The sequence below is a fragment of the Mobula hypostoma genome, chromosome 18 (assembly GCF_963921235.1).
Source record: "Mobula hypostoma chromosome 18, sMobHyp1.1, whole genome shotgun sequence".
Taxonomy (NCBI): Eukaryota; Metazoa; Chordata; class Chondrichthyes; order Myliobatiformes; family Myliobatidae; genus Mobula; species Mobula hypostoma.
Window position 1 is genome coordinate 10140230 of NC_086114.1, and position 25157 is coordinate 10165386.

The window sequence follows — 25157 nt, forward strand, 5'->3', positions numbered from 1 at the left end:
ATTGCATGCCCTCTAATGCAGGCAGTGTCCTGGCAAACCTCTTTCAAAAGTGGTGTACTTTCTGGTTGACCACTTTAAGGTGTACTTAATTCTGGTTATGTTCTGAGGTTCCCTGTGCTTTAGAGGTGGGATGTCACTCCATTGGCTGTTAACCTTGGTACATTCCAAAATATGGAAGACTATTTCTGTAAATGGAAGCCTGTACTGCTTTGTACTTTGGGGAATTGTTTTGACATGGTAGTGCATCAGCAACCTGCTGTCACTCTCAGTTCTCAGACAGTCTTCAGCTTTCTCTCACTGAGGCCTGGTGAGATTCACGAGCTCCCAACAGGCTATGTAAACCGGGACATCCGTAAGGAATCAAATCAAACAAAACTATACTTTGTATGAGTGATGACTGTGAGAACATGAATATTTGTTCAGCAATTTCCAGCATGACCCCCGCCCCCGCCCCGCCGACACCCGGAGCTGGTGGACTGCAAATTCCTTCATTATGTGATAGTGGAAAAGGAGGCTGCCAAAACAAATGTTGATAAGGGCATCAGTAAGTGATAGTGAACTTGTTAGTGGCCTATTTAATAAGAATGTTGTCCTCCTGACGACTAAAGATTTCTTCCTTAACCCATTCTGTGCTGCTGGGCTCTAACGGATCTGTGTTCTTTGGAGTTTAGAAGAATGAGAAGTGGTCTTAGTGAAACATACATCATCTTGAGGATTTTGAGAGGATAGATATTGAGATGGTTTCACAAGTCATGTCATCACAAATGAGGGGTATATGGTTTCAAGATCAGCAGGTGATCATTTGACACCAAGGTGTGCAGCAGCTTTTCACAGAAACGGGTGAATTTTTAAAATTTTCTGTCTCAGATGTTATAAGGGTGAGATCACTGGGAGTACTTAAGGAAGAAGTAGATAATTTTCTGTAAGACTGGTGATTTGAGAGCCAGGGAAAGCTGACACAGGCTAGATCAGTCATGATCTTGGTCAGCATGGACAAGCTGGGCTGAAGGGCCTGTTTCCATGCTGTGTAACTCACTGAATGGCAGGCCATGCTGGAGGGGGTCAAGTAGCTTAGCCCTGCTGCTGTTTCCTTTCGTTCTTATATGATGCTGTCTGAATTGAGAACAGAATGTTGATTATCTCAGTGTACCGGAGACTCAGAGACTAGGATAACTGATTTAGAGATATCAAATCCCAACACTGCAGCTGTAAATTAATCCTGTAACAAAAGACTGATTTACCCTAACAATCAGTTTGGTCCACTGCCGTCTTTGACCGGTCTGCCGTGTGTGTGTGTGTGTGTGTGTGTGTGTGTGTGTGTGTGTGTCTGTCTGTCTGTCTCAAAACCACGGTAATATGATTAACCCATAACTGAAATGGCACAGTTGTGAAGGTCCTGTTATAATGTAGGGACTGCAGCAGGCAAATGTGCAGCAAGATCCCACAAGCAGCAGACTGAAATAACTGGTTGTTTTCCTCCCCCCCCCCCATTCCAATTTAACTATGGTGACGGAAGTTTAGCAGTCAGTTTAACACTTTACAGCAAAAGATGTAAGATCAGGGTTCAATTGCCGATGCTGTCTGTAAGGAGGTTGTACATTCTCCTCATGACCACATGGGTTTCCTCTGGGTACTCCAGTTTCCTCCCACATCCGAAAGGTGTTAGTACGTTGTGGGCATGCTGTATTGGCGCTGGAAGCATGGCAACACGTATGGTCTGCCCCCAGCAGAATCCCCGGATTGTGTTCGTCATTGAAGCGAACAATGCATTTCATTGTATGTTTCAATGTACACGTAACAAATAAAGTTTATCTTTTAACTCATCTGTCCTACTTGGTGTATAATTGTTATCAAGCCACATGGCCTACACAGAGTTAATTTGACTTGGTTCTGTGTTTAGTTCTGCCCATCTCCAAGGGAATGTACATACATGATATAGTTTTTCATTTATTACTCATGCAGGGAAAAGATGAGGTCACTCGACATCAGGCAGCTCATTTGCCGCTGACTTTCACTGGTGCTGTAGACAAAAGAATCATTCATTGGGTTTCTTTGCTGTGCAGACCACACTTCCCCACAGGAGAAAACTGTCACCACGAAACCTGCAGTTTGTTTTCAAAGCTTGTCTCATTGGCACTTAATTATTTTTGAAAGGGAAAGCTGGCGTGGGATTTTGGAGGAAAAGAGGACTTGCTGCTTTTAAACAAATGATTTCTAATACTCCCACTACAGTGAGATTTTTTAAATTTTACTTTGCTTTTTCATTTACTGTTAAAATCGTTGGGGAAAACCCAACTGATGTATTGGATAGTCCTCCTATGGAAATAGACCTGAAGTCTTTATCAGATGAAAGACCGAGGGTGTGTTGGATGGAAGGGGCACTGGTGGAAAGGAGTGATGCAGGGGTGAGGGAGAGGAGGAGGAGATACTGGGGAGAGGAGAGTGGGAGTGTGCAGTGGGAATAGAGAGAGAAAGGGAAGGAAGGAGTGGGTGAAAGACCATAAGACATAGGAACAGAATTAGGCAATTCAGCCAATTGAAATCGTTCTGCCATTCAGTTATAGCTGATTTATTTTCCCCCTCAACCCCATTCTCCTGCCTTCTAACCATAATCTTTGATGCCTGTTCTAATCAAAAAAACCTTCCAACCTGTGCTTTAAATACCCCCATGACTTGTCTCCACAGCTGACATGGGGAGGGGTAACACGATATTGGGTGAGATTTTTGAGTTGGGTTGGATTTATCAGGATGGCTGTGCCTATAGTTCCAAAGATTACAGCAACTTCTGGTTTCCTCTTGGCTTCCTGATCTGGGAAATGCAATTCATAGCTGGTAACAGAAACAAAAGAATTGGAAGTAGTCAGAACTTCTGACCGCTCCCCGTTGAGTGGGCTTGGTAATTTATAATGGAAGAGTTCTGTTTCTGTAGCTTCTCTCACATCCTAAGCATTCTACAGCCAACAATGAGCTTAAATAAAGCAGAGTCCAGGCCCTATCTTCTCTTATGTAAAGTGCTTTAGAACAGTTGTCACTTTATAATCACAGACTAATACAAAGCAGATGCAGGCTCTTTAGCCCATCGAGACACCAATAATTCCACATTCCCCATTGGGTCCCCTCACAGTGGCCGGTTCACCTCCATCCTTGGCATGTGGGCGGAAACTGGAACAGTCCAGGTGAAATCCATGCAGTCACGGGAAGAGCATGCAAGCTTCACACAAACAGCACTGGAGGTCAGAATTGAGTGTGGGGCCGGGGGGGCGCGGGGTAGATGGAAGAGGTAAAGGGCTGAAAAAAAAGGAATCTGATCGGAGAGGACAGTGGACCGTGGAAGAAAGGGGAAGAGGGGAACCAGAGGGAGGTGATGGGTGGATGATGAGAAGAGAAAGGGTAAGAGGGTAACTAGAATGGGTTGGCCCTTTACCTCTTCTACCTGTCACCTCTCAGCTTCTTATTTTATCCACTCACCCATCACCCATCTTCTCCCATCAGGTCATACTGATCACCTGCCAGGTCGTAGTCCTTCCCTCCCACCCGCCCCCCCCCCCCACACACACACACACACACACACACACACACGCACACACTTACACACTTTCTTATTCTGCCTTCCACCTCTTTCCAGTACTGATGAAGGGTCTCGGCACAAAAAGTTGACTGCTTATTCCATACCGTAGATACAGCCTGACTTACTGAATTTATCCAGCATTTTGTGTGTGTTGTTCCAACCCCTAGTACTTGAATGGAGACAAAACGTTGAATCCAACTAACAGATGCTGGTTGGATGCACGGGCTTTACTTAAGTCACTGTGTTTGATCTGATCTTGTCCAGCACCATGGGACATTAACCTCGTAAATCATAATTCTACATACAATTTCTGTTAGTCAGTAGAATATTGCCTGTAGGTGTGGGTTGGAAAGTCCAAAACATTTCTTTACTGATGACTTTATTCCAGAACAGTACTGGATTTCCACATGGATCAAATGAAATAAATGCAGCTGCTGCAGTTGGAACTTCACCCGGCTCCTTTTAGGAACCTCAGACAGTTAATGAAGCTTTCTTGGGGCAAGTCCTACTTCTTCTTAACTCTTCTTAGCACTACAGCTGCCAAGTTCAAAGTAAATTTATTATTAAAGTACATGTACGTCACCATATACAACCCTGAAATTCTTTTTTCTTGCAGGCATTATCAGTATCTCCAATAACCGTAATAGAATCAATGAAAGAGTGCGCCCAACAGGGCTGACTACCAATGTGCAAAAGACAATACGTTGTCCAAATAAAAAAGAGAAAAAAAAATAAATATACAATAAATATCGAATATGAGATGAAGAATACTTGAAAGTGAGTCCATAGGTTGTGGGAACAATTCAGTGATGGGGAGAGGGAAGTTGAATGAAGTTATCTCCACTGGTTCAAGAGCCTAATGGTGGAGGAGCAAGATAGTTAAGAAACATTAAGTAAACTGTACAAATGCCAGCTTGTGGCCCACTGTGTGACTGGACTGGAAGGTAACCATGCCAGAGTGCAGACGAGATTATAAAAATGCTTCCAAGCGATTATGGACATACTAAGTAAATGGTTAAAAGATTGGCAAATGGAATATAATGTGGGGAAATTTGGTTATCTACTTTGAGGAAGTAGAGGGTCCAGTGTGTGTGTGTGTGTTCACACGCCTGCTGGAGGCAGAAGAGGACCTGTTTTGTGGTTAGAGGACTATGTATGTGCGTGGATGGGTCGGTGGGAGGGTGAGAGGAATGGGGCTTGTTGCTTGGTGTGTTCTGTGTTGTTCTGCTGAGCTATGTTGGGACTGGAATGCATGACGACATCTGGGCTGCCCTCATCACGTCCCCAGGTTTTGTGATTGTTAACACAAACAACATATTTTACTGTATGTTTTGATGTATATGTGATAAAACAAATTCTGATTATGAATGATTACACAAAACAAAAGCAGAATATTTGTTAAATGATGCGAGACTGGAGCATGCTGATGTTCACAGGAACCATGGTGAGGTTATTCACAATCACAGATGTGGCCAAGACTTAGGAGAGCAACCCTTTATTTTGAGAGGGTTTTGATAGAGGAGCAAGGAAAGCTTATTGCAGTTGTGTAGTGCTTTCTTGAGACAGGACCTGGAGTATTGTGGGGTGTTGTCAGAATCCAGTTCATCTGTAGGGAACTCGTGCAGTCATGGGTAGAACATGCAAACTCCACAAAGGAGGCACCTGAGCTGAGCATTGAAGCTTGGTCTTTGGACCTGTGAGGCAACTTGAGACTCCTTACTCCAAGACTGGACTGCAATGTGTTGCAGCTAGTAGACACACTAACTTGTAGTCTAATGACCTGGTTTCAATCCTGAACTTGGGTGCCTTCCTGAATGGAATTTGCATGTTCCCACTATAACCGCATGGGTTCCCCTCACCCCATCTGGTGCTCCAGTTTCCTCCCACGTTCCAAAGATGTGCCAGTTATTAAGTTAACTGGCCATTGTAAATTGTCCCTAGTGTGTGGGTGAGTGGTAGAAACTGGGAAAGTTCATGACAGTGTGAGAAGAATTTTTTAAAATGGGGTCAGTGTAAATTAAAGTTCAAAAAGTTCAAAGTTCATTTATGTCACCATATATAACCCTGAGATTCTTTTTTTGTGGGCATCCACAGAAGATACTTCACCATGGTGAAGGAACCTCACAATGGTTCCTGTGAATATCAGTATGATCCAGTCTCTCATCATTTAATAAATATTCTGCTTTTGTGTAATGATTCATCACATGTACATCAAAAGAGAAACACCATAGAATCACTGAAAAACTGCACACAACAAGATGGACAAACAACCCATGTGCAAAAGACAACAAACTGGAAATACAATAAATAAATAAGCAATAAATATCGAAAACTTAAGATGACAGGTTCTTGAAAGTGAGTCCATAGGTGTGGGAACAGTTTGTTGTTGGGGTAAGTGAAGTTATCCCCACTGGTTCAAGAGCCTGATGGTTGAGGGGTAGTAACTATTCCTGAACCTGGTGGTGTTGATCCTGAAGCTCCTGTACCTCTTTCCTGATGCAGCAACAAAAAGAGAGCATGGCCTGGATGGTGTGGTGCTTGATGAAGGATGCTGCTTTCCTGTGACAGGGATCCATGTAGATGTGCTCAGTGGGGGGGGGGAGGGTGCTACCTGTGGTGGATTGGACTGTTTCCATTACTTTTTGTAGGCTTTTCCATTGAAGAGCATTGGTGTTTCCATACCAGGCCGTGATGCAACCAGTTAGTGTACTCTCCACCACACATCTATTAAAGTTTGTCAGTGTTTTAGATGACATGCCGTATCTTCACAAACTTATATTAAAATAGAGGTGCTACTGTGCTTTCTTTGTAATGGCACTTACAGGCTGGATCCAGGACAGATCCTCTGAAATGGTAACACTGAGGCGTGAACTCCATCAGTCTAAAGACCTAAATCTGCATGATAACTCCTCTATCAGGATATACTTGCCGTTGAGGCAGTGCAGCATATATTCACTAGACTGCTTCTAGGAATTGCAAGCCTGAATAGAGAGATTGATTGGACAGGGATTGTAGAGTTTAGAAGAAAGGGGAGGAATCGATTGAAACTTGCATAATACTGCAGATTCAGATTTATTTATCAAGTACATGGAAACATACTAACACAACCTAGGAATATGCTGGAGGCAGCCCGTGAGTGTCGGCATATGCAGTATTCTGGCACCAACATAGCATGCCCACAATGCTCAACAGAACAATGCAGAACACGATAAAACGGAACGCAAGCAACAAAAACAACCACAGCAAAACAAGCCCCTTTCTGTACAGATGGGCAGTCCTTCAACTGCAGGGAGGAGGTTTTCTCTGGCTGAGGAGTATAGAAAGTAAGATGTGAGATGAGGAGAAATTTCTTTATTCAGAATGATTCAAGATTGTTTAATGTCACTTCCAGTATACAAGTGTAAAAGAGAACAAAATGATTGTTACTCTGGATCTGATGCAGCACAAATGTAGAACACAATAAAAAAAATTAAATATAAATTCATAAGATCAAGTCAAGTCGCTTTTTATTGTCATTTCGACCATAACTGCTGGTACAGTACACAGTAAAAATGAGACAATGTTTTTCAGGACCATGGTGCTATATGAAACAATACAAAAACTACACTGAACTACATAAAACAACACAAAAACTACACTAGACTACAGACCTACCCAGGACTGCATAAAGTGCACAAAACAGTGCAGGCATTATAATAAACAAGACAATAGGCACAGTAGAGGGCAGTAGGTTGGTGTCAGTCCAGGCTGTGGGTATTGAGGAGTCTGATGGCTTGGGGGAAGAAACTGTTACATAGTCTGGTCATGAGATCCTGAATGCTTCGGTGCCTTTTGCCAGACAGCAGGAGGGAGAAGAGTTTGTATGAAGGGTGCGTGGGGTCCTTCATAATGCTGTTTACCTTGTGGATGCTGCGTGCAGTGTAAATGTCTGTAATGGTGGGAAGAGAGACCTCGATGATCTTCTCAGCTGACCTCACTATTCGCTGCAGGGTCTTGCGATCCAAGATGGTGCAATTTCTGAACCAGGCAGTGATGCAGCTGCTCAGGATGCTCTCAATACAACCTCTGTAGAATGTGGTGAGGATGGAGGGTGGGAGATGGACTTTTCTCAGCCTTTGCAGAAAGTAGAGACGCTGCTGGGCTTTCTTTGCAATGGAGCTGGTATTGAGGGACCAGGTGAGATTCTCCGCCAGGTGGACACCAAGAAATTTGGTGCTCTTAACGAGCTCTACGGAGGAGTCGACGATGTTCAGCGGAGAGTGGTTGCTCCATGTCCTCTTGAATAACCATCTCTTGTTCACATTCAGAGACAGGTTGTTGGCTCTGCACCAGTCTGTTAGCCGCTGCACCTCCTCTCTGTATGCTGACTCATTGTTCTTGCTGATGAGACCCACCACGATCGTGTCATCGGCGAACTTGATGATGTGGTTCTAGCTGTGTGTTGCAGCACAGTTGTGGATCAGCAGAGTGAATAGCAGCAGACTGAGCACACAGCCCTGGGGGGCCCCCGTGCTCAGTGTGATGGTGTTGGAGATGCTGCTTCCAATCCGGACTGACTGAGGTCTCCCAGTCAGTAAGCCTAGGATCCAGTTGCAGAGGGAGGTGTTCAGGCCCAGTAGGCTCAGCTTTCCAATCAGTTTCTGAGGAATGATTGTGTTGAATGCTGAACTGAAGTCTATGAACAGCATTCAAATGTACGTGTCTGTTTTCTCCAGGTGGGTTAGGGCCAGGTAGAGGGTGATGGCAATGGCGTTGTCTGTTGAACGGTTGGGATGGTACACGAACTGCAGGGGGTCCAGTGAGGAGGGCAGCAGGGTCTTGATGTGCCTCATGACGAGCCTCTTGAAACACTTCATGATGATGGATGTGGTGCAACAGGACGGTAGTTGTTGAGGCAGGACACTGAAGACTTCTTCGGCATGGGGACGATGGTGGTGGCCTTGAAGCACGTTGGAACGATGGCGCTGCTCAGGGATATGTTGAAGATGTCAGTGAGAATCTCTGCTAGCTGGTCTGCACATCCTCTAAGCACTCTGCCAGGAATTTTGTCTGGTCCAGCAGCCTTCCGTGGGTTGACCCTGCACAGGGTTCTCCTCACATTGGCCACGGTAAGACACAGCACCTGGTCATTTGGAGAAAGGGTGGTCTTCCTCACCACCATGTCATTTTCCACCTCAAAACGAGCGTAGAAGTTGTTCAATGCATCTGGGAGGGAGGGATCACCAGCACAGGCAGGTGGTGTTGCCTTGTAGTTGGTGATGTCCTGAATGCCCTTCCACATGCGCCACGTGTTGCCGCCGTCCTGGAAGTGGCTGTGGGTTCGCTGGGCGTGTGCACACTTTGCCTCTCTGATGGCCCAGAACAGTTTGGCCCTCGCTGTTGTTAGGGTTGCCTTGTCGCCTGCTCTGAAGGCGGAGTCACGGGTCCTCAGCAGCGCACGCACCTCCGCAGTCATCCATGGAATTATGTACATAAAGTGACGCTTGGCACACGAGTGATTGTAAAAGTACGATTTTTTTTCAATTTTCATTCTAAGTATTCATAGTAAACATTTTACAAAAGAAAATAATGTTTTCTTTGCAGTTTTCAGTCCGTGTGAAAATTTCCTGCTCAGAGCAATGATTGGTCCACGCAGCTGTAAAAGAAAAAAATAAATAAATTAGAGGGAATCGTTGGTGGAGGTATTGATTAGCCTTACTGCTTGGGGAAAGTAACTATTTTTGAATCTGGTGGAACACAGACAAATGCTGGAGGAACTCAGCAGGCCAGGCAGCATCCATGGAAAAAAGTACAGTCAACGTTTTGGCCAGAACCGTTCAGCAGGACTGGTGGTCTGTTGGTCCTGGTTGATGCTACATAGTCTCCTCTTTGAGAGGAGTGGGACAAACAGTCCACGAAGAGGATGGGTGAGATCCATTATGATATTGCTAGCCTTCTTCCAGCACCTTTCCCTAATATAGATCCTTGATCGTGGTTAGGCTAGTGTTGGTGATGTTTTAGGCAGTTTTGAGTACCCATTGTGGAGCCTTCCAGTCCACTGCAGTGAAATTTCTGTATTGTACAGTGATGCAGCAGGTTAGGATGCTGTCTACTGTGCATCTGTAGTCAGTTGTGAGTATTGAAGTGCATAGTGTAGCTCTCTTCAGCCTCCTTGGAAAGTAGCGGTGTCAGTGATCTTTCTTGATTGTGTAGGATTTGTTCTAGGACAATGAAAGGTTGTCTTGCTGACATTGAGGAAGTGGTTATTTGCCTCTGAGCCTTTGGAATTCTCCAACCCAGAGGGCTGTGACTGCTCAGTTGTGGCATTCAAGAACACAGACCAATGGATTTCTGGACATTTATGGAATCAAGGGATAGTTCTGGGAAATAGTTCTGATGTGAAGGTTTCACTGTGATCTTGATGAATGATAGGGTAGGCTTAAGGGGTCGAATGGCCTACTCTTTCTCCTATTATATTTGTTTCTTATTTGATTTTTGGGATATAAACGTTGATGGCCGTGCCAGCATTTATAGCCCATCCCTCATTTCCATGAGTAACAATTGAGTGTGGTAAATTTACATTCAAGATTTAAAATTGTTTAATGTCACTTCCTGTTCTGACCAACTTAAAACTGTATAGGTAAAACCAAAAAAAAAAATTACATCCTTATATTGCTCCTGAGGATGAATCAAATCTAATGGAATAATTTGCTTTTTATAAAATCCGTTTAAAATTAAGTGTCTGTGAAACATGGATCATCTCTCATGTAATAATTCAGCAATGAAGCTCACTGAGGTTTCTATTAGAAACTGTACTGATTAGTATTTTGGCCTTTTGGGTGTATTACTGTTCCTGATCCAAATACTTCAAACTTTTCCATGAATCAGACTGATAGTTTAACCCACTGGTGATTTTTGATAGACTCGGCATGATGCAGAGAGGATCATAGCAACAATCCAAAACAAAAATGATATGTAAAGAGTAGTGAATTTATAAAGCCAGCATTAAATTTCACTAGCATCAGGTTACTGTGTTGGTTAATTTAACTGAGTGAACACCTGTTTAAGTATCTTGTTTGGAGATGATAGGGACAGGCAGCATGCATTCAGGCATTGAATTGAAATATCTCCTTTTTTATCCTCCCCATCTTCTCACCCCAAGTTCCACAAGCACCAAGTAATCTTTCTTCACTTGAGGAATTAGTGAACTTAGTAAAGTTAGTTTAGTTCCCTGTTTCTGTGATGAGGTGTCTGCACTACTGAAAGATGTAAATTAATTGCTTAGTGAAATTACACCCTCCATTCCAGTAACTACAACAATAATACAGTCTCTCCCTCTCTCCCTCTCTCCCTCTCTCCCTCTCTCCCTCTCTCCCTCTCTCCCCCTCTCTCCCCCTCTCTCCCCCTCTCTCCCCCTCTCCCCCCTCTCCCCCTCCCCCTCTCCCCCCTCCCCCCTCTCCCCCCTCTCCCCCCTCTCCCCCCCTCTCCCCCTCTCTCCCCCCCCCTCCATATCACATTTTACTGCAGTAGGAAGAAATCCAGCTTGCATCATGGGAAATTTGATCAAAACAAAAGCATTTATAGTACAGATGACCAAAACCAGTGAGTTTCCAACAAATTGTCTGTTGCTTCTATTGGTTTCACAGCATAAAAGGATTCCTATTTATTTATTTAGCACACGTACATCGAAACATACAGTGAAATGTGTTCCACAAACACGAGAACGTCTGCAGATGCTGGAGGAGCTCAGCAGATCAGGCAGCATTTACGGAAAAGAGAATGAAATACGTAGTTTGCGTTAACAACCAGCAGAACCTAAGGATGTGCTGGGGACAGCCCACAAGTGTTGCCACACATTCTGGCACAAACATAGCATTCCCACAGGTTCAGTGAGGTTTGGGAAGGCAGTTTCAGCGTTTAATTCCCAGCCCTTGAAGTGGAGAGATTCTGGGGGAAGTGTAAAACTGGAGTAGGTTACGGAAATAGGAAGGGGAAAGCCTATATAATGTTGGAATGTGTGTGCCTAGCAAAACGTTTTGCACTCTGAATAGATATATTGGATTTATTACAACAGTTGTTGTGTATACTGCAAGGTGGCAACATTCGGTGGAATTATTAGATTCTCAGCAGATTTAAATTTAAAATGAAGGGGTCATTTGAAATAATTTAAGCTGTACGAAGGTGTAAAATAGTTGAACTAATATTACAGCTCTTTCCACTCCCATTTCCATCGCACTTTTAATTTGTCCGTTTTAAGATGGCACTGATGAACCTTAGCATTTTCTGACTGGTAGCTAATGAAAAAAGGAAAACGACTAAATACTTTGTTAAACACACTTTATGGGCAACGATCATTGCAAATAATAGGCTGTAACGTCCTTTGGACTTGGAAGCAACTCGATTTGGCGGAACCAAGGCAAGGCGAGAGGGTGGGCCTGTTGCTGAGAGTAAGGAAGACCCAAGGATTGATTGATTTAAGCGCCATGCCGAAGGCCGAATCGAGCACCAGAGCAAACTAAAGCGACTGAACTCGATGTTTAGACGGAGATTTGAGAGCAGGGCCGAATCGGAAAGGTCGGTTACAGGCCATATTGAGGTGGCGGGGTCCTGACCCCAGAGCATATCAAGGTGATTGAACCCGATATTTGGTCGTTGATTTCGGCATCAGACCAGATTGAAAAGATCGGAGTGTTGGGGCCGAGCTGAGGAACAGGCCAGTTCAGGTCGCTGCTCCTTGACTTGGCTCTGCACTGAACTATTGTATTCTCTTTGTGGACTTCAGTTCAGTTCAGAACACTATTTGCTTGTGGTTATTGTTTGCATGATGTGTTTCTTTTCCTCTTGGCACAAAGGTGTTCAATGGTCTTTTTTTATATATGGGTTTTATTGGGATTCTTTGTTTCATGGCTGCCTGTTAGGGGCCGAATCTCATGGTTATGTAATGTATACATACTTTGATAATAAATGTACTTTGAACATTGAACTTGTCCTCACAGCCCTCCCTCTGTCACAGATTTTGCTCACTGTACTGGAACAGGTCTGAAATGTTCATGCAATTAATTGGGTTTCACTGCGTTTTTTCAGGCTCCACATGAAGGCGAGCAGGTGGGACAAGGCTGTGGCATCTTGCCAGAAAGCACTTCGACTGGTGCAACTTGACAAGGGCGAAAAGAGCATGGCATGTGTCCCCATCTATCAGGACTTGGCAGCTGCAGAGTTGGCCAGAGGCAGTCATGACTTGAGAGTGCAGTACCTCCTGCAGGTAGGTGGCAGAATGAGACTGGTGAGGATTCTCAGAGCACACAAATGTCCCTGAAGCAGGAGGTGAAATCTGATCAAACTCTGATGCTGAAATGGTGGAAAACCTCAGCGAGGCAGGCAGTATCTATGGAAAGAGAAATGGTCAGAGTTGTGGGTCTGCTGCCTTGAACTGGTGTTCCCCACTCTTATGTTGGGCCTCCTTATTGATAGAGCAGTAACCACTGATGGATAGGTCAGAGAGGGATGGAGAACGAAGTGGCAGGCAATAGAAGCTTGGGGTCTACCCTTTAGACTAGACACAGGAAATTCACAATACAGTCACACTGTGTTCGGTTTTCTGATGAAGAATTGTGTGTGCTACACTGGGTAGGAAGAAATGCAAGTAAATTGAAGTAGAAATTCTAGTCGAGAAGTACTACTTGGGCCTTTGGATGGTGAGAAGCAAGTCGAAGTAAGTATATGTTACCATATACCACCTTGAGATTCATTTTCTTGCAGGCATTTATTGTGAAGAAACACAATAAAATGTATGAAGAAAAACTCTATATAATCCAAAAACTGACAAACAACCAATGTGCAAATAAAAAAAATAATAGAACACGAATTGTAAACAGTCCTTGAAAGTGAATCTTTGGTTGTGGAATCAGTTCAGAGTTGTGGTGAGTAAAGTTATCCTGTCTGGTTCAGGAACTTGATGCTTGAAGGATAATAACTGTTCCTGAACTTGGAGGTATGGGACCTAAGACTCCTGTACCACCTCCCCATGGGGTCCTTGATGATGCTGCTTTCTTGTAGCAGCGTTCCATGTAAGTGTACTCAGTGGTGGGGAGGGCATTTCCTGTGAGGCAGCAAATGATTACCTTATTTAGTTAAAAGACCTACACTTCTATAGCCCTGTTTAAATCCTCAAGACGTCTCTTCCAACTAATGAAGTCATGGTGCAGAATGCAAGTCCAAAAAGGATACTGGAGGCAAGGAAAATATGTCCAAGAGGTGTTAGTGGATAATGAAAAGTTACAACACCATTGGGCTGTATCCACCACTGTCCAGTCCTATCTGTTCCTGGGCATTGGTGTTTACCTACCTGGCCAGGCCATACCAGAAGAGAGGTTAAAGGGCAGGTGTTACAACTTCTCATCGTCCACCAACACCTATTGGCCAACTTTCCATTGCCTCCAGTCCCTGTTTTGGACTTGGATTCTGCAGCATGACTATGCACACGGACTTCATTAGTTGGAAAAGGTGTCTTGAGGATTTAAACAGGATTGAAAAAGTGTAGGTGTTTTGACTAACTGATGGGATTATTTGCTGCAAACCATGATACTGGATTTCTGTAACCAGTACTGCAGGAAAGCCACAATAATTACAAAGGCTTCTTCTAGCTTCTAGGTTTACTTTTCACACATTGCCGACACTCTCAATTTGCTAGAGGAACAGAGCAGGTCAAGCAGTATCTTTGGAGGGCAATAAACAGTCAACATGTTACGCTCTGTCCGCCGGAGAAAGCGGGATCTCCCAGTGGCCACCCATTTTAATTCTACATCCCCCTCCCATTCTGATATGTCGAATCCATGGCCTCCTCTACTGTCAAGATGAAGCCACACTCAGGTTGGAGGAACAACTCCTTATATTCCGTCTGGGTAGCCTCCAACCTGATGGCATGAACATTGATTTCTCTAACTTCCATTAATGCCTCTCCTCCCCTTCTTACGCCATCCCTTATTTATTTTTATTTCCCCCCTTTTTTTCCCTTCTCTCTCTGTCCCTCTCACAATCACTCCTTGCCTGCTCTCCATCTTCCTCTGGGCTCCCCTCTCCCTTTCTTTCTCCCTAGGCCTCCTGTCCCATGATCCTCTCCCTTCTCCAGCCTTGTATCCCTTTTGCCAATCAACTTTCCAGCTCTTAGCTCCATCCCCCTCCTGTCTTCTCCTATCATTTCAGATCTCCCCCTCCCCCCCCCCAACTTTCAAATCTCTTACTATCTGTTCTTTCAGTTAGTCCTGACGAAGGGTCTCGGCCCGAAACGGTGACTGTGCTTCTTCCTATAGATGCTGCCTGGCCTGCTGCATTCCACCAGCATTTTGTGTGTGTTGCCTGAATTTCCAACATCTGCAGATTTTCTCGTGATAACATTTTGGGCTGACAACCTTTATCAGGGCTGGAAAGGAGGAGGGCAGAAGGCAGAATAAAAAGGTAGAGGGAGGGAGAAGAGTACGAGCTGGCAGGTAATAGAGGAGTTAAACTCTTTTCCTCCTGGCTTTTTGCATCATTCCCCTTCATCCCTCCTGCCTCACCCACCTACCTTTTCCCTCTCACCTGGACTCACCTATCACCTGTCTACTTGTATCTTCCCCTCTTTTTGGTTTTCCTTTCCTGTCTAGTCCTGATGAACGGTCTCAGTATGAAATGTCAGCTGTTTATTGCCCTCCATTGATGCTGCCTGACCTGCTGAGCTCCTCCAGCACTTTGCGTGCATGGTTCAAGATTTCCAGCATCTGCAGAATCTCTTGGGTTTACGATTTGCACTCTCAATTTTCTTCCTTACATAGGCAAGGCAGCACTATTGGCCACTTCCTTGAATAAATTAAAACATTGCAAATGTATTACATCCTCTGCATGAGCCCTGGATATATATGGACAAGTTACAGATCAGTGCTAGGAAATTAGTATTTGGCATGTAAGTTGTATAATTACTGTACTGCTTGAGGAGCATATTGGAACTTTAATCTCAAATATAGATGAATAGAGACCTGCCCTTCTAAGCCTGATTAGTCTTGTTACCTTTTATTTATGAATTCTCCATTTAATTAGATTACAGTAAATATTCCCTTTCTCTTCTGCTAGATTAGTCCCACCCATCTACATCAGTTTGAACGCTGGAGTTTTGGAACAGTCTCATCTGAATGTATTCCCAGAGCTCTTTGAACACAACTGGGGGGAGTTCCAAGCTATTATTATATATTTGATTTTCCTTTTGTGGCCTGTATAATTTATAATGAAACATATTCTGTCTTCCTCCTGAATAGGGGAACCTAGTGCTCTGCTTTCAAATGTTCAAAGTCTGTGAGGTGGAGGAATTTTAGCATTTTGTTCTGTTCCAGATCAAATAAATGGGATTTGGCAACATTGCAAAGATCAAAGGCAAAAAGATCTGTAAATTATGGAAATCTTTTAAAAAAAAAAGTGGATGTTGGAAATAGCAGATGAGGAGTCAGGGACTTGAAGCATTAAATCTGTTTTTACTTCTCTGCGTACTTCCATCACTTTATTTATGTTTTATTTAGCAATCAGCAGAGTAACAGGCCCTTCCAACCCAACGAGCCTACACTGCCCAAATATACCCATGTTGTAATATTATCCCTTCTTTATTTAGTTCCACTTTTCCTTTCTTACCAGATTCCAGAACCTGTTGTCCTTTGCCATGTCCATTTATCACCTCCCAGCCCTTATCGTTATTTCCACCCTGCACTTCCCCATTTGACTGTATCCGCCAATCATCTCTTCCTTATCTGGTTCCACCAATCACTTGTCAGCCCTTGGTCCACATGCACCCCTCACCTACATTGGATATCTCCCTTCTACGCTTTCAATCCAGATGTAGAGTTTCAGATTGAAACATTGTCATCCATTTCCTTCCAGAGATGCAGCTTGAAGCTTTTATTACATTTTATTATTTAAGAGACGCAGCACAGTAACAAGCTTTACCAGCCAATGAGCCCGTGGCGCCCAGTTATACCCATGTGACCAATTTTCCTGCTAACCCATACGTCTTTGGAATGTGCGTGGAAACTAGAGCACCCAGAGGAACCCCATGCGGTCAAAAGGAGAGCATACAAACTCCTTACAGGAAGTAGAAGGAATTGAAACCAGGTCACAATCCTGATGCATTCTCGTGTTTTCCCAGTGTAAAGCTACTGGTCCAAATCATTACTGTGTTGATAGAACCAGTCAATCCTTGTAGGCACAGCCACATGATGTGTAAAATTCACCTGTATCTCTTGGGGAGTGGGAAGCAGGATTTTCCTAACCCTCTGTCCATGATGTAAAGCCTGTTGTAACTCACTCTAGGCTCACAAAGGAACAGCAGATGCAGTGGCATACTTGCAAAGAACAACCAGTGCTTGCATGGAACTGTACCAGTACCTCTGAGAGTGTTGGAGGCATCCTTGGAAATTAATTCAGTTCAGCAGGAATCTAACCCTAAGAAACCTGCTCTACCTTTCAAAACCCTTGAAAAGCCAGTGTTTCAGCTGATTATTTGCTAATATAACACACATAAAACAGAAGGCAGCCCATCAGCTCATAATAACTGATCAGAGCATGATGCCATGCTAAATCGCTTCTGCTATGATCTCTGTCCCTCCCAGCCCTGTATATTCATGAGCCTGTCTAAAAGCTTAACGAACGTCATGTTTGTATCTGCTTCTGTCACCACGCCAGGCACCCACCTTTCTATGTAAACAGACTGGCTCCTTATATTCCCTTTAAATTTTCTGCCTCTCACATTAAAGTTACGTCCTCTTGTATTCAGCATTTTACCCGAGGAAACTGTTTTGACTGTCTATCCTATCTATGACTCTCATAAGCTTATAAACTTTTATCAGCCTCTGGCGTATCAGAGTAAACAATGTAAGTTTGTCCAATCTCTCCTTATAGCTCATACCCTCTAATCCAGACAACATACTGGTAAGCATCATCTGAACTCACTCCAAAGCCTCCACATCCTTCCTGTATTAGAATGGCCAAAATTGAGCACACTTTTGGTGTAAATTTTAAGTTAGTGAACTATTTCTGCACTCTGCTCCTGATGAAGTAGAACAGACGCAATGCTTTATTTGGATATTGTGACGTGCATTTTTGAGCCCCTGTTTTTGGATATATGTTGTAGAATTATTCCTTTCTCCTAATATGATCTGTTTCTACTATCTACTGCTGCAGTATTACATTAAAAAGCTGTCAGTTCTGACCTTCTGACTGATGTAAACCAGAGACTCTTTTATTTTTTTTTACAGGCTCATTCCATTGTGCTGACTAATGCTCCTTCTGGAGTGGAAGAGGGGAAAATAAATCTTGCTCTAGCGGAAGCCTACACTTTGACTGGCAGAGCTGAAGATCACGGTGACTCTTTTAAAGGGCTCTTGCACTCGTAGATTTGTCCCAGCACATGTAGAGGCTGTTTGACCCATCGGGTCCGTGCTAGTTAACAGGAAAGTATTCCTGTCAACCTCATTCCCTTGCTCGTTCCCAAAGTCTTGCAAATTATTCACACTCCACTGCCAAATTTCCTTCCAGAAAGCCCAGATTACTACTATTCTGACTGAGAGTGAATTCCAGGTAATAAGAGTCGTACAGCTCTTTGGCCAGACTCGTCTATGATGCTCATTTGTCGCATTTCAAAATTCAAAGTAAATTTATTGTCAAAGTATATATCTGTCACCATATACTACTAAGAGTCATTTTCTTGGATGCATTTAGAGTAGAGCACAGAAAAACAATAGAAAAAAATACACACGAGCTAAGATTGACAAGCACCCAATGTGCAAAAGAAGACAATCTGTGCAAATACTGAGAACATGCGCTATAGAGTAGTTTTGTCCCTATCCCTCTAAACCGTTCCTATCCGTGTTCCTGCCCTAATGTATTTTAAATGCTGTTGTTGTGTTAGCCACTATCACTTCCCTCAGCAGCTCATTCCATATACGCACTACCCTCTGTGTGGAAAAATTTACCCCTCAGTTCCCTTTTAAGTCTGTCCCCTAATACCTACTCTTTGCTGCTGAGATAGTGTTTTTCCCATATCTCATCCAAACTATTAAATAGTGCCCCAGTTCTTGAACCATCCGCAATAGGAGCAGGGTGCCTCTGTTTGCCATCACTAGGATCTTATACACTTCAGTGAAGTCTCCTTTGATGGAGCCCAGTTTCTTCAGCCTTCATCAGGCAGTAGGAGAGCATTACAATAGAGGCCATTAACTTCAACTACTGTGTTCCCCTGCATTTACCATCTCCCCCTTCCTCAAAGTACTTTGACTTTGTGATTTGCAACACATACAACTGGAATCCTTAACCAATTATCTTATGTTTGTCCTCTTCAAATACTATCAAATTCTCACTGCTATTATTAATCATGTTAACTTTCAAATTACTGCCTGAGTCAGTGGTGGAGGCAGATGCACTAGTAAAGTTTAAGAGACTACTAGACAGGTATATGGAGGAATTTAAGGTGGGGGCTTATATGGGAGGCAGGGTTTGAGGGTCGGCACAACATTGTGGGCCGAAGGGCCTGTACTGTGCTGTACTATTCTATTTTCTATGTTCTAAACAATTCTGATTCCTAGCTTAGTAAGTAGCTGCTAAAGTTTAACTTTCAGATAAGTGGAGATAAAGATTTAGCACATCTGTGGCACTAAATCTTTGGCGCTAATTGCTACAAGTCAGATTGGATATAACATCCTTTCCCAAGGTGGACTGATTAGACTGACTACTGATCTTTGGGATGCAGACGTTAATGGCGGATGCACTGTTAATTATCCGAGCCTTACAAAGCCATGTGGTTTGCTGGGCTATTTCAGAATCAACCTTTTGCAGTGGGTCTGGGAACATGTATAGGCCAGATTGGGTAAGAATGGTAGATTTATTGCCCTGAAGGATGTTAGTGAAGGAGATCAGAACTTTGTGTGCAGGCTGGGTCGGGTATATATTTGCATCGGTTAGGGCAGGACATACCTGTCAATTTTGGTTCATTCTCCTGATCTGGGTGATACCTTTTTTACAAAATATCCAAAAGTTTATTCACTCACAAGAATACATAGAACAGTCAGGAGTTCACAAAACTATTTACAATTTCAAATTAAAATATGATAATTGTTATCTACAAAATAACTGAGCTCACCATTCTCAGAACACCCCACTGTGCCCATAGAGACCACATGCTCCTTCTCCAAGAACACCTGGGCACCCCCCCCCCATACAGGGATGGATGATATCCTTAGTATTACCACCTATTATTGATCAATATTTGGTGGTTCATCTTCAACCACAGATCAATAGTGTGTTTAGGATTATAAAACCATAAGACATAGGAGCAGAATTAGGCCATTCAGCCCATCAAGTCCGCTTCGCCATTTCATCATGGCTGATCCCATATCCTATTCAACCCCATACATCCGCCCTCTCACCATATCCTTTGATGCCCCGACCAATCAGGAATCCATCAACTTCCGCTTTGAATATACCCATGGACTTAGCCTCCACTGCAGTCTGTGGCAGAGTATTCCACAGGTTCAACACTCTTTGGCTGAAAAAATTCCTCCTTAGTTCTGTTCTAAAAGTTGTCCTTCAATTTTGAGGTTGTGCCCTCTAGTTCTGGATACCACCACCAGAGGAAACATCCTCTCCACATCCACCTTATCTAGTCCTTTCAACATTCATTAGGTTTCAATGAGATCCCCAAGCATTCTTCTAAATTCCAGTGAATACAGGCCCAAAGCTGCCAAACGCTCCTCATAGGTTAACCCCTTCATTCCCAGAATCATCCTGGTGAACCTCCTTTGGACTCTCTGCAACAACAATGCATCCTTTCTGAGATAAGAGGCCCAAAACTTGACAGTGCTCCAAGTGCGGTCTGATTAGTGTCTTGTAAAGCTTCTGCATTATCTCCTTGTTTTTATATTCTATTCCCCTTGAAATAAATGCCAACATTGCATTTGCCTTCTTTACCACAGAATTAACCTCTGGGAGTCTTGTACAAGGACTCCTAAGTCCCTTTACACCTCTGATGTTTGAATTTTCTCCCCATTTAGATAACAGTCTGCACCATTGTTCCTTTTACCAAAACGCATTATCATACATTTCCCAACACTATGTTCCATCTGCCACTTTTTGCCCATTCTTCCAATTTGTCTAAGTCCTGCTGCAATCACATTGCTTCCTCAGCACTACCCACCCTTCCACCTGTGAGGGATTGTCTCACAGTCCAAGGGACCCAGATCTGAGAGGAATTTACATGTTTTCCCAGTGACTGCGTGGGGTTCCTCCAACTTCTCTGGTTTCCTCCCATATCCCACAGGTGTGCAAGATGGTGAATTAATTGACTGTTGTACATTGGCCCTAGTGTGGCTAAGTGGCAAAAGATTTAAAAAAGAGATGAATAGATGTGAGAGAAAGAACAAATTGCAAGAAAATGGGGGACTGATGGGATTTGCCGTTCTATTGAACAGTCTCCCACTAAGTTGTAGGTAGATTCTATAAGTTGTTATATTTAGGTAAGGTTTGTAAAAATGTTCTAAGACTTGGGCTATGTTAGCATTGACAATGATGGGGTTGGGCTTTAATTTTCCACTCCAAATCACATGAATTCACTAATGGTCACCTTACCAATCCATGCATTTGGTAGCATTTGTGATTAAACTTGGAGTACCCAGCTTCTGAGGTGAGATTCAACTGCATCTCCTCTACTCAACAAGTCAATTTATCAAATACCATAACTTTAACTACTCCAGTACAGCACTTACACCTTTGTTTCACCAGGGAGGAGTTCTCCCTCCGGTTTTTGTGACAGTTTGATAGAGCAGGAGTACTGTATAGTTATATTACCACAATATATTTATTATATTCTCAACAGATTTACAGAAATCTTCCTTAATGTTCAAGTTCGTATTTATTGTCAGCATATACTGTATACAGGGGTATATATTTTTTCATTATATTTAGAGATGTAGCACAATAACAAGCCCTTCTAGCCCAGTGAGCCCGGGCTGCCCAATTACACTCGTGACCAATTAACCCATTAACTCGTACGTCTTTGGAATGTGAAAGAAAACGTATGTGGTCACGGAGAGAACGTACATACTCCGTATTGACGGCGACAGGAGTTAAACCCAGGTCACTCATGTAATAGCATCACACTAACCGCTAAGCAGCCGTCCTACCCATGAAATTAGCTTTCTGCAGCAGAAGCACAGTACATTACAGACATAACGATATAAATTAACATAAACTTAAGTTAATGTGGCTTTATGGTTGGAAATATCTTGAAATGTATTAAAACTTTGTGGTTGCTGTTACTAGTTAATGTTCCCTGTATCTTTCCACAGATACAGCAGAGCAGTACTACCAACAGAGCCTGCAGTGTTATCAGGCAGTCATGGGACTGGAACACCCTTTGTCACTCTCTGTCCTGGATAGTTACGGTCGCTTTCTGATACTCATCAAAAACTATGTGGTAAGAATAAGTACTTTTATCTGGTGAGAATAAGTTGGATTCTTGACCTCGCAATCTACCTCATTATGATTTTTGTGCCTTACAGTTCACCTGCACTGTATTTTCTCTGCAGCTATTTACACTTTATTCTGCACTCTGTTATTGTTTTGCCTTGTACTACCTCAGTGCACCGTGCAGTAAATTGTTCTGTATAAAAAGCATACATGGCAATTTTTTCAGTGCTTGTGAAAACAAACATTAAAGATGTTTTGAAGATTAACTTTATTTGGCATGTATGTCGAAGCATACAGTGAAATGAATCATTTGCATCAAATCATCGATTGTTGTGCTGATTGAAATACAGAGCATGCCCTCAACCTACTAACCCAATCCCTAACAGTACGTCTTTGAAATGTGGAAGGAAACCCACGTGGTCACAGAAAGAAGGTACAAGCTCCTTACAGACAGTAGTGGTAACTGTACGTTGATCGGTGATCACTGGTGTTGTAGGGTGATTGCGCTAACCGTGACGCTACTGTCACCCTGAATTCCAGATCCAGTCTTGTTAAACTGCATTTGAATTTTCTGACTGAAGATGTCCAATTCATTCGCCATGGTCTATGAACAGTTGTCTGCAAGATAGGGTGGGACAAATTTCATGACATGCATAAATATCGACCCATACCAGTATTAGTCTGCCCTTTCTTCTTATGGCTTAAACATGCGTACTAGGACAAGGATTTATGAAGGACTCTAAACTTGGGAGCAATCTAATATAATGATTAAATTACCAGACAATTATCAAGAGGCCTGGGCTATAGTTCTGGAGTTGAGAATTCAAATCCTACCTGTGGGGAATTTAAATGAAGGAATTAAATGTTAATATCATTAGTGGTGACCATGAAGCTGCCAGATTGCTGTAAAATCTTTCCAGTTCAGTCATGTTCTTCGGGGAGGAAGGCTGCAGTTTGTAGACCTGTCAGTGTCTCCACAACCACCATTGTGGTTGACTCTTAACCGCACTCTGAAATGGTCCATAATCAAATAACAGATTATGCAGATTTTGTTGTAACAGTAAGAGGAAACCTGCATTACAATACAGCTTGTCACAGCCCTTTCTCAATGTCTATTATCTCTCTTAAAACATCTTAAATATTTCTCTTCAACATAGTGATTTTTACCCAATTCCACCACCTCCTCCAGTGGCAGCAAGTTCCAGTTATTAACTATATTCTGTGCTTTTTTTAAAAGATAGTTACATCTCACCTTAATCATATGCTGCCTTGTCTTGGTGCCTCCGAGGTGGGATAAAAATTCTGTCTTGCCTAACATTACCTCTTATAATTCTGCATACTTTTATCAGGCCACCAGTCAGCCTCCTTTGATTCTCCTTTATCATGCTACAACTATATAATGCTGTAGCCTTAGACGACTTTCCGTGCTACTTTCCACAACACCACCAACTTGCTAACCAGCATGCAACATTCACTTCCAAGTTGTTAATACATGTAAGAAATGGCAAAGGTCATAGCACTGATCCCTGTGGTACCCCACTGGTCACAAACATACAATCAAAGTTCAAAGAAAATTTATTAGTAAAGTACATATATGTCACCATATACTACCCTGATTGATTCTATTATGGTTATTATTCTATTATGAATTTATTGAGTATGCCCACAAGAAAATGAATCTCAGGGTTATGGTGTCACTTTGAACTTTGAGATTCATTTTCCTGGAGGTGTTCACAGTAGATACAAAGAAGCACCATAGAATCAATGAAAAACTGCACACAAGATGGACAAGCTCATGCAAAAGACAAACTGCAAATACAAAAATTTAATAATAATAAAAAAAGCACTCAGTATGAAGAACATGAGGTGAAGAATCATTGAAAGTGAGTCCGTAGATTGTGGGAACAGTTCAACGCTGGGGTGAGTGGGGGTGAGTGAAGTTGAGAGAAGTTATCCCCTCTGGTTCAGTAGCCTGATAGGTAAGAGGTAATAACTGTTCCTGAACCTGGTGGTGTGGGTCCTGAGGCTCCTGTATCTCCTTCCTAATGGCAGCAGAGAGAAGAGAACCTGGCCTGGATGGTAGGGGTCCTCGATGATGGTGTTGTCAGCAAACTTAAATGCGGCATTAGAGCTGTATTTTGCCTTGCCAGGGTAGAGCAAGTAGAGCAAGGGGCGAAGAACACAACCTTGTGGTGCCTCTGTGCTGATGGTGATTGCGGCGGAGATGTTGTTTTCTATCCATATTGGCTGGGGTTAGAAAAGCATCCTTCCACCACTACTTTGTACCTCCTATCACCAAACCAGTTTTGGATCCAGTTTGCTCATGCATCTTCAATCCCATGTGTCTTGTCTTCCGAGTCAGCCTACAATGTGTGACTGCATTCGAAATAGACAAGTATACCTGAATCTTATCCTTCAGAACTTTTTGCAGTAATTTCCCAACCTCCAACGTAAGATGACCAAGCTTATCTTCTCCAAGTTTGCGGATGACACGAAGCTGGGCGGCAGTGTTAGCTGTGAGGAGGATGCAGGGTGACTTGGTGAGTGGGCAAATTCATGGCAGATGCAATTTAATGTGGTTAAATGTGAAGTTATCCACTTTGGTGGCAAAAACAGGAAAACAGATTATTATCTGAACGGTGGCCGTTTAGGAAAAGGGGAGGTGCAACGAGACCTGGGTGTCATTATACACCAGTCATTGAAAGTGGGCATGCAGGTACAGCAGGCGGTGAAAAAGGCGAATGGTATGCTGGCATTTATAGCAAGAGGATTTGAGTACAGGAACAGGGAGGTACTACTGCAGTTGTACAAGGCCTTGGTGAGACCACACCTGGAGTATTGTGTGCAGTTTTGGTCCCCTAATCTGAGGAAAGACATCCTTGCCATAGAGGGAGTACAAAGAAGGTTCACCAGATTGATTCCTGGGATGGCAGGACTTTCATATTGTGAAAGACTGGATGAACTAGGCTTATACTCGTTGGAATTTAAAAGATTGAGGGGGGATCTGATTGAAACGTATAAAATCCTAAAGGGATTGGACAGGCTAGATGCAGGAAGATTGTTCCCGATGTTGGGGAAGTCCAGAACGAGGGGTCACAGTTTGAGGATAAAGGGGAAGCCTTTTAGGACCGAG

At 43.1% G+C, this 25157-nt stretch overlaps 1 protein-coding gene across 1 annotated transcript in view; it reads left to right on the plus strand.

The window, feature by feature from the left end:
* ttc23 (tetratricopeptide repeat domain 23) overlaps nt 1–25157 on the plus strand; it is an 89607-nt gene that overhangs the window by 42790 nt on the left and 21660 nt on the right. The window contains exons 6-8 of the mRNA XM_063070430.1: nt 12632–12809; nt 17821–17926; nt 21904–22031. Coding sequence (XP_062926500.1) covers nt 12632–12809; nt 17821–17926; nt 21904–22031 — 412 coding nt within the window. The remainder of the gene's footprint in view (nt 1–12631; nt 12810–17820; nt 17927–21903; nt 22032–25157) is intronic.